The sequence below is a fragment of the Ovis canadensis genome, chromosome 8 (assembly GCF_042477335.2).
Source record: "Ovis canadensis isolate MfBH-ARS-UI-01 breed Bighorn chromosome 8, ARS-UI_OviCan_v2, whole genome shotgun sequence".
Taxonomy (NCBI): Eukaryota; Metazoa; Chordata; class Mammalia; order Artiodactyla; family Bovidae; genus Ovis; species Ovis canadensis.
Window position 1 is genome coordinate 87,689,369 of NC_091252.1, and position 15,418 is coordinate 87,704,786.

The window sequence follows — 15,418 nt, forward strand, 5'->3', positions numbered from 1 at the left end:
GTTTAGGTAGTTCTGGGTCAGGGTGTTTGATGAGGTGTGTTTGGCTTTTTTTTAATGTCGGGGTGTTGACTGAGAGGATCTGCTGCTGAGGTGGCTCACGCTCGAGCGGGTTAGCGCTTGGTAGCGCTCAGTTCTCTGTTGGGCTGCTTGAGTGTCCTGTCGACAGGGTGCTGGTTGGCTTCCCCCAGAGCCAGGGACCCAAGCAAGAGTAAGGAGGAAACCACATCAACCCTGCCACAGGCTGTTAGTTAAAATCAGGTCACTTGTTCCAGCCCACAGCCAAAGGGAAGAGTATCACAGAATTTGTGACATTTTAATAATTACCACAGTTCTGTATTTCTCCTGTTGATGGAGGAATCAGGATGAGCCGGAGTTCCTGCTGAAGTCAGTCTGTAAGTAACGATAAAGGCAGGGTTTTCTCTGAGGGCATCTAGTCTCGCTCCTTACTCACTCTTAAAATTGGCGGAAAGAGTCTCAAAGAAGTTAAGCAATTAGCCAAGTCCATTCAGTCTAGGAAAACTAAACAGATTTTCTCTGAGTTTTGTCATGAGAAAATAATCTTTGTGTTGATAGAGGTGAGAAAATTGGCTGCCTTTAAAAAAAAAAATCTTGCCTAAAGAGTTTATAGTGTAGAACTTTTGTTCTCTAATTTTCCAGCTTGAACCCTTATATGTGATTGTGGTTATATTTTCAATTTATTTGCCCTCTGAATAATGCTTGATGTCTTTATGGATTTGCAGGCTCCTCATACCAGTACCTCCATCCCAGCTGATTTTAAAGGAAATAGAAAATTTACTAAATTAATTTGAACTACTTTACTGTTATCTCTTGTATTACTGACTGTGAGACTGTGCTGTGTAACTCTTCCAGTTAGCTCATTTCCAGGACCTAAAAGACAAATGTTAAAACTAACGGAGAATCAGGGTGTGTGTGTAAAGAAGACTATACTATGTTTTTCTGCTGTGACGTTTTCATGGAAACTTTTGGCTTAGAATGCTTTGTTCTAAGACTGGTTTGGGCTTACTGGTACAGGAGTTGGGTGAGTCCCTAATGTTGCTATTGTGAGTGAAGCCAGGAGAAATTACCAAAGCCTGCATTGAATTTTTTTTTTTTTAATCCATTAGGCTTTTCTAATACATGGGGATATAGTAAATCATCTTACACTCTTGCTCTTACAGAATTGGACAGTGGCTTTTTTCTTCTTAGACTGCTTTCAAGTTTGTTACCACCAGGACACCTGACTGTTCAGTTGTGCCCTAAAGCACTGATTGTACATACCTCTGTAGTTACTCTTCTTGGTGTCTGTTTACCTATGTGTTGGGTCCCCCATCACACTGTAGGATTCCTACAGGGACTTCCTTTCATATATACTGCTGGTGCTCAAGTACCTGCAGAACTGAATGTGTAGTTGAAGGGACCCACGGTGATAATTTCTCCCACCAGAACGGAATGAAAAATGTAGAAAGCTTCTGGATATAGGTGGTACCTGTGGCTGGTGTATATGTCAATCACCGGCTCTGTTCTTCAGATACCCACAGTTCATTGGGGAGAATACCATCATATACTTAATACACAAGGTGCAAGGTGCTCTGCTGGGGCAGTGAAGCTGGTGTTGAAACTGAATCTGAAGGGTGAGTGGATGTTTCAAAGAGAAGATACAAGGGTTTTATGAGAGGTATGGGGTTGTGCATTCTTCAGTATACATCTGCCTGAACTGTTTTATGGTTGGCAAGTTGCCTGCATATTTTGATAAGTTGCTTCTTACCAAGAGCATGCATGCTCTTGGTGTATTATTTCTCTAGAATTTCGCTGTCCATTTCAGTAGCTCCTAGCTAAATGTGGCCATGTAGGTTAAGGTCACCATACCACATGTGCTTCAGTAGTCACATGGGGAGAAAGGCTACCATTACCGTGTTGGACCACACAGATACTATTGAACATTTGTCACAGAAAGTTCTGTTGGACAGTGCTGCTGCAGTTATGTTTTGTTCATCTGCATGTTTACAAGAGAAACCTTAATAGCTGCCTGACATTGGGAGAGACAGTGATTGGTATTTATGAATAGACAGAAGGGAGTGTATGTTACTGTGGTTAAGAATATATAGACTTTGGAGTCAGTTCTGGGTTGGAATCATACTCTGTCCCTTATGCTGCCTGGCCTTTGTTGTGTTATGCATTTAATGTCTGAGCCTTAGTTTTTTGTTTTGTTAAAACAGGGATGATAATACAGGGTTGTGTGAGTGTAAAAATATGTCTGTAAGGGGACTTCCCACAATGCCTTAGTAAGTGATAGGACCATTAATAACTTTTAAAATAATCACTGATTTGAAAAAATTTAGAGTTATCTTACAGTAAAAGTAACCCCCCCCCCCACCCTTTTGGTATACAGCTCTGTGAAGTTTGAGTGTGTCTGTGTTTGTGTAAACACAATCAGGATACAGGACAGTTCTCTTCAGAATCTCCCCCACACAGTCAGTGCTGTTACATGCTGACCTCCTCCATTCTCCCTGGCAGCACTGATTTCTCCTTCATCACTCTTTATGTCTTTTTCTAGTATGTTGTATAAATGGAATCATGTAGTCTTTTGAGACCGATTTCAGCCAGCTGCATGAGTCATAAAAAGTTGTAACATTAATAGTACAACTGATTTTTAAAGATGTTGGTTTTGAAATGTTTCTTTAAAAAAAAAATGCAAGTCTGAAGTTTTGCTTATAGAATTGTTGTGTGACTTGTTTGAAAGTGAAGTAAATGATGAAATTTATAGGGAAAAACTGCTCCCCCAGTTGGTGACAACTGTATGTGTATCATCTTGTTTATGAAGATGGTTGGTTAGGGGAAGTTGTTTTTTAAAGATCGGTAGAGTTGCAGCAGTGTCCTAATTTGAGAAAAAGTGGCTGTTAAAACATCATGAATTTACAAAATGTGGTGTGAAGGTAGGTAACAGCTGGCTGCTTTGCTCAGGCCTTCCCCAGTTTAAGGCTGAAAGCTTGGCTGCCTCCCAGAATCCCCCCGAGCCAGGGAACACAGGATCTAAAAGGGCCACATGAAGAAAATTTGAGGTTTACAGCTCAGATTTCATTAGTGAACCATCAGGTATTTGATACTAACTTGTTATACCCCACAGCAGGCATGTGGGGTCTTGGCTTCCCCACTGGGGATCCAGACCTGTGCGGGAGGACTGCCAGGGAAGTCCCAGGTCTGAACTTTTCTGTTGGCGGTGTTTTAAAAAACTGATGACAAGCAGATTTGCAAGTCTCATGTACAGAAGCTAAGTTAAAAGTCAAATTTTATAGTTAACCCACAGTCTTCTGTTTGGAGTTTTTCAATTCACATAGTGAGGTCTAAATGTGAAGTAAAATTTGAAGTTCTTCCGTTGATGTAGCTCTTGTGTTCCCCTTTCTTAGCTTTGCATACCATCTCCTGTATAGATTTCTTCATAGGTTAAGCATATTGCTTAGTTGTTACCTGCTGCCTTCATGGAAATGGAAGTAGGGCCCTTAACGTTTAGCACTGTATGTGGGAATCCAGAGTTGCACATCATATCTTTCAAATAAGTGAATTGGTGAAAGAATGACTATCTTTGTAAGCTTTACAGTCTTGCATGCATGCTTTCCAGCCTGTTGTTACAAGGGGATGTTGAAACATTTTGTTTTTAAGGAAATGTTTAAATCTGTTTTAAGGAAATGTTTCTTTCAAATTGTGCAAAAGGAGTAAAAATGTGGCCTTTGAAAAGTTCTGTTTTGTTAAGCCTCTGAGAGGAAAGCTCCGCTGAGGAAAGGGAATTTGGAATAGTGACCTTATCTATTCCTTAAAAAATGGCAATTCAGAAGCAATGGAGGGAGTCAAACAGTAAAAACAGATTTGGATTGGAAGTATTCGTAAAACCTTCCTCTATTTCTCATCTTTAACCACCTTCTCCCAGCACACATCTCTCTCACACACACTTGATAAAGGCAGGAGATAGTATGAGAAAATGGGTTGGATTGGAGAAAGAATCAAGTCTTCTGAGATTCGGTTACTTAAAATCTATAAACCTGAGTAGAAATTAATAACTAGGTTCTAACTTAGTGGCTCTGAGTTGAGTGAGCCTAAGGATTTCTTCCTTGGAGTTGTAAAAAAAAAAAAAAATTTCCCAGCAGCAACCTGGTTCTGATTGTGGAACATAGGAATCACTCATTGTGAAAGCCTGAGGACCCTATTTGGGAAAACTGCTCTTAAGGGGTAGACAACAATTAAAAATAAATGAATATGGTTAATTTTTGTCAAAAGTTTAGAAATAATACCGCCTGGTATATGTAAGATGTGTAGAGTTTAAAAGGTCTTTTGGGGCTTGCATTGAAGAGACAGTTTATTTTAAACAGTGGAAATGCTGCTTTATATTTAAATGAACCACTTCATGTGGATGGAGCATACCCTTCTAAGTTTCAGACATGTTCCTTAACCAAGGGTTCCAAGGGGGCTGCTGGTGCTTCGAGTCAGTCTTCATTTAATCTCAGAGTCTTGTGGGTTTTTACCCAGATGTACTAACAGTCAACTCATAGCTTGACATTTGTTAAAACTCCGTTAACCCTCACAGCAGCCCTAGGCGGTGGTGCTACTGTTAGACCCATTTTACAGGTGAGGAAAGAGGCCCAGACAGGCACTGTGATTCGCCCAGCATGACACTGCTACTAGGTGGTGTGGCGTGAGGATTCAAACCCAGGTGAGTCTTAACCACTGTGCTTTTGTGACAGAAATTTGGTGCCGTTTTTGAGGAGTGCTTCTGGAGCCACTGATGAATATTATCAATATTTTTTAGGCTCTCAATATTCTAGTATAATCTCACAGACATTTTGTTCTGAGAGAAGCTGTGATCTTCAAAAACTATTTTGCTTGTATTAAACCTAAAATAATTTAAAAACTTTCCTAATAACTTAGGTTGAAACTTTTTATCATAAATTGAAATACTTGAAAAGATATGATTTCTGACATGAATATTAACATTGTAAAAATACTATTATAAGTCATATAATAAAGTAATATAGATTATAACATATCTTTAGAATGTTTTAGTGGAATGTAATACCATAATAATGTCCATCATGATCCATTTAATCAGAAGTAAATGATGTTCCTTTTTCTTGAAAGACTGTATTTGTGTTATATTTCCCCCAAAAAAACGTTATCCTAATAAATTTCTATGTTTGAAGGTTTTGTTGTTTTTTGTAACATACCTATGTATAAATTGAAGTGTTAAATTTTAATTTGCCATGACCATAATGCACTAAATGTTCGTGCTCTCTTTGTTAACTAAAATTTATTAGACAGTTGACCCAGACAAATTGTACACATGGATACTTAAGGGAAAGTTTTTATTGAAAGTGTCCTCTTAACGGGGGATGGAGGGATGGATAACATGGTTTCCATTAAAGAAAGTTCTGTTGACCAGTATTTCAAATTGTCCTTGTTTGGCTTTTTTTTTTTTTTTTTCAGTGAAATCATGAGTTTATTTTAAAAAATGACATAGGGCAATCATAAATAGTTTCTACATTCTCTCTTTTCCTCCCAGTATCTGTCTGTCTCTATGGTTACATGGAAATGAATCTCTTATAAGATTTAACATTTGAAACAAACCATTTTAGTACTTTGTATTTCGACTGAAACAAGAAGGAGTATAGAGATAACCCAATCAATGTTTTTTCAAAAACACCTTGTTTGGCTTTCTAAAGAATTTTTAAATGCAGGTTGATGATGATGGTTTAATCACTTAAGTCCTGTCCAGACTCCTGCAACACCATGGACTGTAGCCCACCAGGCTCCTCTGTCCATGGCATTTCCCAGGCAAGAATACTGGAGTGGGTTGCCATCTCCTTACTTCCGGGATCTTTCCTGACCCAGGATTGAACCCACGTCTCCTGCATTGCAGGCGGGTTCTTTACTGCTGAGCCACTACGGAAGTCCTTAAATGCAGGTTAAATATACTTAAAGGTTTTAAAATACAGTGGATCAAACTAAAATGAAGATGGGTGAGATGCCTTCTGTACATTGTGAGATGGCAAAATGGAGAGCAGGCTCGATAAACTGCTTAGAGGTGTGAGCATAGGCGCAACATTTTTATGAACGTACTTATGTGTGGAACTTGATCTAGAAAGCAGTTCTTGAGCTATCTATGCCCACATGTTGCTTGGAAAGTCCTTGGGTACCCCTGGCATAGGCACCTGGTGGTACTCAAGACTGATACCTGCAGTGCCCTGAGACACACCAGGATAGGCAACTCTGCACTATTCCAGCAAATCTTGGTTGCATACTGTGTGGCACTTCAGCTGTAAAGTGACGGTGTCCCAATTTAGAACATTAATACTCTGGATATGTATATAACATAAAAAAAAAATTCATCTGATGGAGAGGGTAGTAGGGCAGGGGGGAATATGCATAAAAATAAGCTGAAGATAAAAAGGACTTTATCAGTTCAAGATAGCATATAAGTATTAAAATCTTTGTACCTGGTATTTTAAATTCCCCTAAAGTGTGTGAGAAAAAGTTCCTCTGTGGGAGGGATATTTTGACTAAGTTGGTAGTGAAAGGATGGGAAGTATGGATTAATGAAAGTGCCAGTGAGTAGACTCATTATGCCACATAAAAACAGGATGCAAAGTTAATTTCTGCCATTAAAGCCTGTTTTCTGTATTTCAGAACTGGAGTTTTTGTTATGTTTTCTTAGGGCCAAGATTGGGACTCCCTGGGGGTAGGTTAGGAGCAATGCCCAAATTTCCCAGATACCAAGATTATCCAAAGTTCTTTAAAATACACAACATGAACATCCTTTCAGATTATCAGTGTTATAGACCCAGATGCTGGTTCTTCATAGTTTTTATTCAAGCAGCAATACTAGAAACTGAAAAAGATCATTGTAACAATTCCTTGATTTAAGAAAAAATACCTATTAAAAGGCATCTCAGCAGATGATACTTAACGTTTGATTGCAGAACTCGAGTGTCTCTTGCAACCATACTTTTCCTTTGGTCATCACTTAATCAGAAAAAACACTCGTCCCAGTTCAAACAGCACCTTACAAATAAAAAGTATGACAAATCACTGGCACAAACCTAAGATGACTTTTCTGATTGTGATTCATGAAAAATGCTCCTGGAATAAGAACAACTTTGTTATTGCACATTTGAGGCACAAGCGCTTGCTGCTGGGCTGTACGTTACACATAGTGAGAACTCTCTAAATGCCATCTCTTAGAATGAGGGAATTTCCTGGCAATCCAGTGGTTACAATTTGGCACTTTCACTGCTGTGGCCCGTTTTCAGTCCCTGGTCAGGGAACTAAGATCCCACAAGCCACGCAGCACAGCCAGATAAAATGTGGAACTTTTCCAAAAATCACACTTTAATGCATTTTCAAAATATTACCGCAGTCACTTATAACTTGCCTCATTTGCAAACAGACAAGTATTTAGGACAAAGTCAAGTTCTTTCCTGCTGTTATCTTCTGTTCAGTTGCTTTCATAAAAGTTTTAACTTACCTCTATAGTAATAAGGACGACAATCATCCATTCCAGGCGGAGTGTCCTCTTCTCCATCAGGTGATTCCGCATCAGATCTGTTAGCTCCATGCAGTGCTGAAGCTTTTCATTCATGACCTACAGCAGTAAAAATCCAAGAAAGTACCCTGTGTATTTAAATGAACTCACTGAAGATAACAGTTGCCTGCTTCAAATTTCCAGTTTCAAATAGGTATGCGGTGAGCCCTTCAATTCTTGCTCCTCGGCTCTCTCCAAAGGCAAACTGCCAGAGCTACCTGTCTCCTTTCTGTGAATCCACCGGGACGTTTTGTAATGCACAGATGTGACTGCAAAAAATAGCTGGCATACCAAAGCTCTTATATTCGTTAAGATTTTGATGGAAGATATAAAAGTTTTTTGAGTCCTAGTTTTTCATCATTGCCCTTGGTAAATTTTAAGCAGTTAAAAGAAAACTTGAAATAAGATTCTTTTAGTATGGCCTGAAGATGGCAAAAACAATGATTACCATATACAATATTAAAACTGTTCTTAAGTCCCACTGTCAAAAATTCCTGAACGCAAAACTTGACCTGCTACCCATCGCCGCTAGATGGCACTGCTCTTAACGCTTAAGTGCAGACGCTCTAGGTTTGCCTTCTGATATCCTACAAGCTATTTGAGGGTCGCAGGAAACAGACTCTCGTATTAAAGACTTGAATGTGGCCACTGACAAGGTATACTTCCTTAATCTCTGTATCTCACTTTCCTTTGGAAATTACAGAGTCTGGAAGACAAATTTTTAAAACTAGTTTTTGGATCCCCCTTGATAATCTCTGAGGTATGTATGCCAAGAGTGCAGGTATGTTCGGTGGAAATTTGAGGCAAATCACAGATGCATGTCTGGGTTGACTGACATGTGCTAGTGCACCATATTTACCACGATTTTGCACAGAACACTAAACTGTGAGAGCGAACCCCAGAGCAGGAAATGGCAATCCACTCCTGTATTCTTGCCTGCAAAATTCCACGGAGAGAGGCCTGGTGAGCTTCAGTCCATGGGGTCACAGAGAGGAGGACGGGACAGCACTGTGACAGTGAACACCTGGAGCCACACTGGTGACACGTGGTTGCCCACTCCAGACTCCATGGGCACCCTGCAGTTGCCACTTGTATACATGTTTAGAACAGTGCTGCCTCCTTCCTCTTCCTGTTGCTACTGGCTGCCTGATCTTGGTCTATAAATATGCTCAGCCTTAGGCTTGCTTCTCTTTTCAAAATGCTGACCCAACCCTCTTCTATTTTCCTTCAACTCTGACTAAAGACATTTTCTTCTTCCACTTCCTCAGCACCCAATTTAGCCCTTAGAAGTTGTAGATATTACCTCAACTCCCCTGAAACTTCCAGATGTCTCATGAGTAACTTTAACACCCTTTCTTGGTTAGATTACAAGACCTCAATTAACTCAAGTGTTTGACAACACCTGGAAACAAGCTTCCTTTTGGCTCTTCTCCTCTAGGGACCAAATTCTGCCTCCGACATCGTATTCTGAGACTTCTTGGACCTCCCCTTGAGTGTGGATGACAGTTCCCAGAGTCCTGATCTTGTCCCTCCTGTCTTCCAGCTCTTCACTCTCTCTGATTGTGCCCAGATGGTCCGTGGAGATGTCTCCTGGACTTGGGTGTTTCCATCCCACCATCACTGCTTCTGTGGTACACATGAGCCAACTGCATTCAAGTCAAAGACTTAGAAATTCTGTTTATTTCAGAAGGAAAGTGTCATTGCCAAAAAATGGAAAATCTGCATGATGTGAAATGGTGTTGGCTGCATAAAGTGGAGCCTGATGCTTTGGAAAGTGTGAGCTTACACATCAGAGGGCCAGTCAAGAGCCATGAAAGCCAAACTAGAGCGTTTCTTTTCAACATGGAACACAAGTGTTACTTGCTTTCATGCTTACATGTTATTTCAGGGTCCATATGTTACCTAAGTTCATCTCTTATATAAGTGTATGTATCCCACATTTTAAGAAAGACTGATTTAAGAAAAACTTTTGATAAGTCCCAAATATAAATGGTTAATCCCGATTTCTCCTCTGCCCGAATTTCTTGCTTTACTGTTATTTCTTTGAATGCTGGAGACAAAACATCTTTATTAAAGATATCACCAAAATTTTGGCAAACATTTCAAAACCTATTTGTAAACACAATGCTTCCCTTGTAAACTGCTCTGCCCAAATTTCTGCCTATAAAACACCATCTTATCGGTTTCCTTCTTCCATCTTAAATTTAGCATTTCTCAAACTACATTTTTTTTAAAAGTAGCATTAACTCTTTATTTTGACCACACTGGGTCTTTGTGGCAGCGCTCAGACTTGCTTCAGTTTCAGCGTGTGCATAGCCTTCTCTTGGTGGCAGAACATGGGCTCAGTTGCTGTATCACGTGGGCTTACTTGCCCTGCAACATGTAGGATCTTAGCTTCCTGACCAGGAATCAAATCTGTGCCCTCTGCAGAGGAAACTCAGTCTTCACCACCGGACCTCTAGGGAAGTCCTTTAGCTTCTAAAGAAAAAGTGGACTTCCAGGGACCGCTGGTAATATGGGTGGAATGGTTTGTCCCCTCAAATTCATGCTGAAAGCCTAGCTAACCTCCAGTGTGATGGTATCCAGAGATGAGGTCTTTGAGGGTAGTGATTAAGTTTAGACGGAGTTTAACTTTGCCAACAAAGGTCCGTCTAGTCAAGGCTATGGTTTTTCCAGTGGTCATGTATGGGTGTGAGAGTTGGACTGTGAAGAAAGCTGAGCGCCGAAGAATGGATGCTTTTGAACTGTGGTGTTGGAGAAGACTCTTGAGAGTCCCTTGGACTGCAAGGAGATCCACCCAGTCCATTCTGAAGGAGATCAGCCCTTGGATTTCTTTGGAAGTAATGATGCTGAAGCTGAAACTCCAGTAGTTTGGCCACCTCATGCGAAGAGTTGACTCACTGGAAAAGACTGATGCTGGGAGGATTGGGGGCAGGAGGAAAAGGGGACGACAGAGGATGAGATGGCTGGATGGCATCACTGACTCGATGGATGTGAGTCTGAGTGAACTCCGGGAGATGGTGATATACAGGGAGGCCTGGTGTGCTGTGATTCATGGGGTCGCAAAGAGTCGGACACAACTGAGCGACTGAACTGAACTGAAATTAACAACCTTGTAAGAAGAGGCAGACACACTAAGATGTGCTCTCTCCCTGCCTTAAGAAACTACACTGGGAAGGTGGGAAGGGGGTTCTTACCAGGAACCAAACCTGTACACTTCACTAGATCAGTACAACGTGGTGCATGAACTGCTGCCCCTAAGAAAGTGTTAGTCGCTCAGTCGTATCTGACTCTGCAACCCCAAAGACTGTAGCCCTCCAGGCTCCTCTGTCCATGGGATTCTCCAGGCAATAACACTGGAGTGGGTTGCCATTCCCTTCTCCAGGGGATCTTCCTGACCCAGGGATCGAACCTGGGTCTCCCTCATTGCAGGCAGATTCTTTACCATCTGAGCCACCAGGGAAGCCCCCAAGGAATGGGAACAAAGTACTGCAGAAGCAGAGAGGCAGGTGGTGCCAAATTTGAACATACTTTTATTTTTATCCTTCAGGACACTACCCGAATTATTTTCCACTTATTTACAGCACTGATTAAGTGCAATGCATACATTCTCCTGGGTACTTGGTTAAGGATTCAGAAATCAGCATTATAGCTGCACAGAGCTCACATAAATTTTTTTTTCTTAAAAATACCACAGAATGGACATGTTCCAGAGCTCTTCCAGTAGTGGGACTGAGGGAACCCTGCCCACCTGCTCCTGGGCTGCAGGGTTGACTTTCCTACACTGGGCATGGAGGAAGCCTAACCACTCGGAGGAGCACTGTCCCTGGTGAGCCCCATGTGCCCTCTTAGGATATCCGTTCTGGCTGCTTGGTGAAGACGCAGTGGCACTTTCTCCAGGGTTCCCCTTCCTGCTTGGCTCTGTGATCTTCTTCCAGCTAGTTGATTTCGTCACTGCACATCTACGTGCATGATTGATCCTGTGTTGACATTTCTCATCTTCAGCTGTGACTTTCACGTTGAATGTAGTGTTCATCCCAAGTTCCTAAAAGACATTCCTGTCTTTCTGCTGCTCCTCTGGGCCACACAGGCAGGGTGTTTCCTGCTCGAACCACCTTCATTGTTAGTGACCGTGATCCTAGGCTTTTTCCTGTACTCCTGTCCACGAGGGACATGCAAAGGACACCACAGGCATCAATATCAAAGGATGCCACGATGTGAGGAAGGACACAGAATGAAGGGCTGGGAGTAGGATGTCTGAGCTCACATTTGCCATGCAGCTGGTTTATCTTAGTTATTACTCAGCAACTGTTACTAACCCAGCTCAGCACTACAGGCTGGTTACCAGAAAAGGTCTACATTTGCTTGGTGGCAATAATCTGTTCACTTTCATCCCTACAGTCAGGGTTCCACCAAACATCTTCATTCCAAGAGGATAAGGGGAGACATCTAAGAGCCGTAACTCTTGAGTACTTTCAAATTCGTCCCCAGTAAGTACTGCTGCTCAGCAAGGTTGATGCTTTTGTTTAATGTCATTAAAGAATTCTCAAAAGAGGCTTTATTTCCAAATTTTCCTTGAGGCATAATTTACATACAATAATGTCTCTATTCTAAGAATATACAGTTTGAAGACTTCTGACAGATATACAACCATGGAAGTACTGAAGTGACATTGCCATCACCCCAAATCCCTGTGCCCCTTTGAAATCTACGGCTCCAGGGAACCACTGGTCTATTTTCTGTAACTACAAGTTGGTCTTTCTAGAATTTCCTATAAATATAGTAGCATGTATTCTGCTGTGTCTAGATTCTTCTCACTCGGCACAATGATCCTGATATTCATCCATGCTATTGCATGGATCGGTAACTTTTTTACTGCTGAGTGGTATTCCACTGTATGGCTACCCCACAGTTGCTTTATCCATTCACCTATTAGTGGCCGTTTCATTGTTTTCAGTTTTTGGCTTTTATGACTAAAGCTGCTATGAAGATGCAGGTACAAATCAATGTGAGCACATATGTTTTCATTTCTCGTGAATAAATACTCAGGATCGAATCGCTGGATCATACAGTAACACAATTAAATTTCTGAGGAACTGCCGGGCTGTTCTGGAAAGCGGTTGTACCAACGTATATTCTCTCAAGTCACATATGAAACCTCCATTTGCTCCACATCCCTCCTGACACGTGGGATTGTCAGTCCTTTTAATTGTAGTCATCCTAATGTGTGTCTAGTGACAGCGCACTGGACATTTAGTTTGCACTTCCCTGACAGACAATAACACTGAGCATCTTCTCACATTCACTTGACCGTTCACATATTTTGAGATGTCAGTTCAGATCTTTTTGCCCATTTGAAAACCCGAGTTGTCTTTTTGAGCAGAAAGAATTCCGGACCAGTCTTTTGTCAGGTTATATGTTGAGAATATTTCCTTCCAACCTGTGGGAGGAAATATTCTCAATATATCTGTGATCTGCCTTTTCATATTTATTTTTTAATTAAAAAATATTTATTTATTTGGCTGCACCTGGACTTAGCTGGGGCATGCGGGATTATCAGTCTTCATTGAGGCAAGAGGGACTTTCAGCTGCAGCATGCAAACTCTTAGTTGTAGCATGTGGAATCAAGTTCCTTGACCAGGGATCCAACCCAGACCCTCGCATGGGCAGCATGGAGTCTTAGCCACTGGCCCACTAGGGAAGCCTCTGCCCTTCATATTCTAGAGTGTCTTTCAAAGACCAGTAGTTTTAGTTTTGATTAAGTTCAACTTATCAAATTCTTTCTGTAAGGTTCATGATTTTTTTGTGTGTGTGCTAACAAATCTTTGCCTTTCCCAAGGTCATGAGGCCTTTTTCCCTATATTTTCTTCCTGAGCTTTTATAATTTTACCTTTTATATTTAAAGGTCTCTAATTCATTTAGAAATGGTATAAAGACAAGACTAGGGCTTTTTTTTTTTTTAACATGGCTATCCAATTGTTCTAGCACCATTTGTTGAAAAGATTAGGAAAAAAGAGAAGAGCGCCTCAAAGACTCATTGGCGTATAACTAAAGATTTGAGATTATCAGAGATAGAGCAGATTTCTGAAACCATGAAGGCCAGAAGAAAGTGGGACAGGAATTTTTAGGTGTTGAAAGAAAAGAATTGTCACTTGGAATCCTTTATCTAGGGAAAAAAAGATCCTCCAGGAATGAAGGGGAAGTCTAGATATTCTGAGATGAAGAAAAACTGAAGAGACTATGCTTTCGCAGACTTACCCTGAAAGAATGGCTAAAGAATGTTCTTGGAATAGAGAGCAAACAATAGAAAAAGAAATCTTAGAACTCACTGAAGAAAAAAAAAAAGAACAAAGGAAAGAATAAAACATGGGTAAATATGAGAGAATTTCCTTCTCCTCTTGAGTCTTCTGAATTATGCTGGTGGTCAAAGCAAAAACTGAAACATTGATGAAGTTCTCAAAGTGGAGAGTAGAGGGATACACATGTCGTGCAGTTTCCCTGCTTGATTTAATCTGGCAAAATGTCGAAAAGAGTGGATTGTGATAAAGGTATGCATAATGGATTACCTAGAGCAACCACCAAGTATCTATGCAGAGAGACATACTAAAAAATGATACAGATGAATCAAAATGGAATCCCCTCCAAATGTCTAGGTAGCTCATAGGAAGGCAGGGCTTGATATAGACAATGACTTGGAGGGATCTCAAGGGTGTTATAGTCATTGAAAAAAGCCCATTTTAGAAGACACACAGTAAGGTTCTATTTATATAACAATCCCCAAATGACAAAATTACAGAGCTGGGGAATAGATTAGTCACCGCCCAGGGTTAGGAATGGTGGGCGAGGGATGGTGGTGTTACTATAAGGAGACAAGGCAGATCTTTGTGGTCACAGGACAGACCTGTATCCAGACCTTGTGGTTACCTGGATGTACACATGTGATTAAACGGCTCAGAACTACGTGCGCACATGATAACCAACGTCCAGTGTGTTTCCTACTCTCCACCCCCGGGGGGGCTTACCTCCGTCATGACCACCTCCACCCATGTCCATCATTCCATCAGCTGCCTCTCTCAACTTTGCTCCCATGCTTCTAAGTGCTCCTGAAACAGTTCTAACTGGCTGTTCTCTTGCTACTGTACTCTCCACATATCTCGAAAGTGGCTCCTCCTCCTCCCCCCAACCTTTCTACGTCTGCCATCTTTCTACCTGTTGCCCACAGCAAACACTGGTCATCCTTACTCCTCTCTCCCTGGCCTCCCCATACCGACCACTTCATCTGTCTTAAAGGATTCTTTTTAAAAAGTTTCATTCTTATTCTCGCTGTTGCCAGTAAAGTTCTGGACCTCACAAACTCTTGCTTGAAACTTGACGAGAAACCTCCTACTGGATTACTAGGCTTCCAGACTCTCACCAATCTTACTGAGCCTCTAGAGTAAAATTCAGAGTATCCTTTGACGTGAAAGCTGAAAACTGTCTGTACACAGGAGAGTGGGAAATCTAGAGATCTGTCCAGAAGTCAAAAGAGACATTTCTTCAAAAGCAGTTAGACATGTTTACTTAATTAAAAAATTCTCTTCACACTGTCATACAACTTAGAGGTGACACTGTGTCTTTCTCTCTTAGTAGAAGTGCAAAATACATACCTTAACTCTACGAGCAATGCTGAGGAACCGACAAGTTTTATCATAAAGTTCTTCCAGATTTTCTCTGTCCCAGTAGAAATCAGGAGCGATCAAGAAGTCTGAACTCAAGTTTATACGGTGTCTTAAAAAAAGGAAAATCATAACTTTTAATTTGTATCTTGAATTAAAAAATCATGGTCTCTATTTTCTTTTTTGAAGGTATTTA

At 41.0% G+C, this 15,418-nt stretch overlaps 1 protein-coding gene across 9 annotated transcripts in view; it reads right to left on the reverse strand.

The window, feature by feature from the left end:
* Positions 1 to 5,334: 5,334 nt before the first annotated feature.
* Positions 5,335 to 15,418, reverse strand: part of RMND1 (required for meiotic nuclear division 1 homolog) — a 36,657-nt gene continuing 26,573 nt past the window's right edge. For 8 of the 9 annotated variants that reach the window (XR_011258691.2, XM_069598733.1, XM_069598732.1 and 5 more), the window contains 3 exons: positions 15,214 to 15,334; positions 7,511 to 7,627; positions 5,335 to 7,047 (listed from right to left, as the gene is read on the reverse strand). Coding sequence is in view for 7 of the 9 variants with exons in the window: in XM_069598733.1 (XP_069454834.1) it covers positions 7,006 to 7,047; positions 7,511 to 7,627; positions 15,214 to 15,334 (280 nt within the window). In the remaining 2 variants the exon portion in view is untranslated. The remainder of the gene's footprint in view (positions 7,048 to 7,510; positions 7,628 to 15,213; positions 15,335 to 15,418) is intronic. The other variant, XR_011258692.2, reaches the window with a different exon arrangement.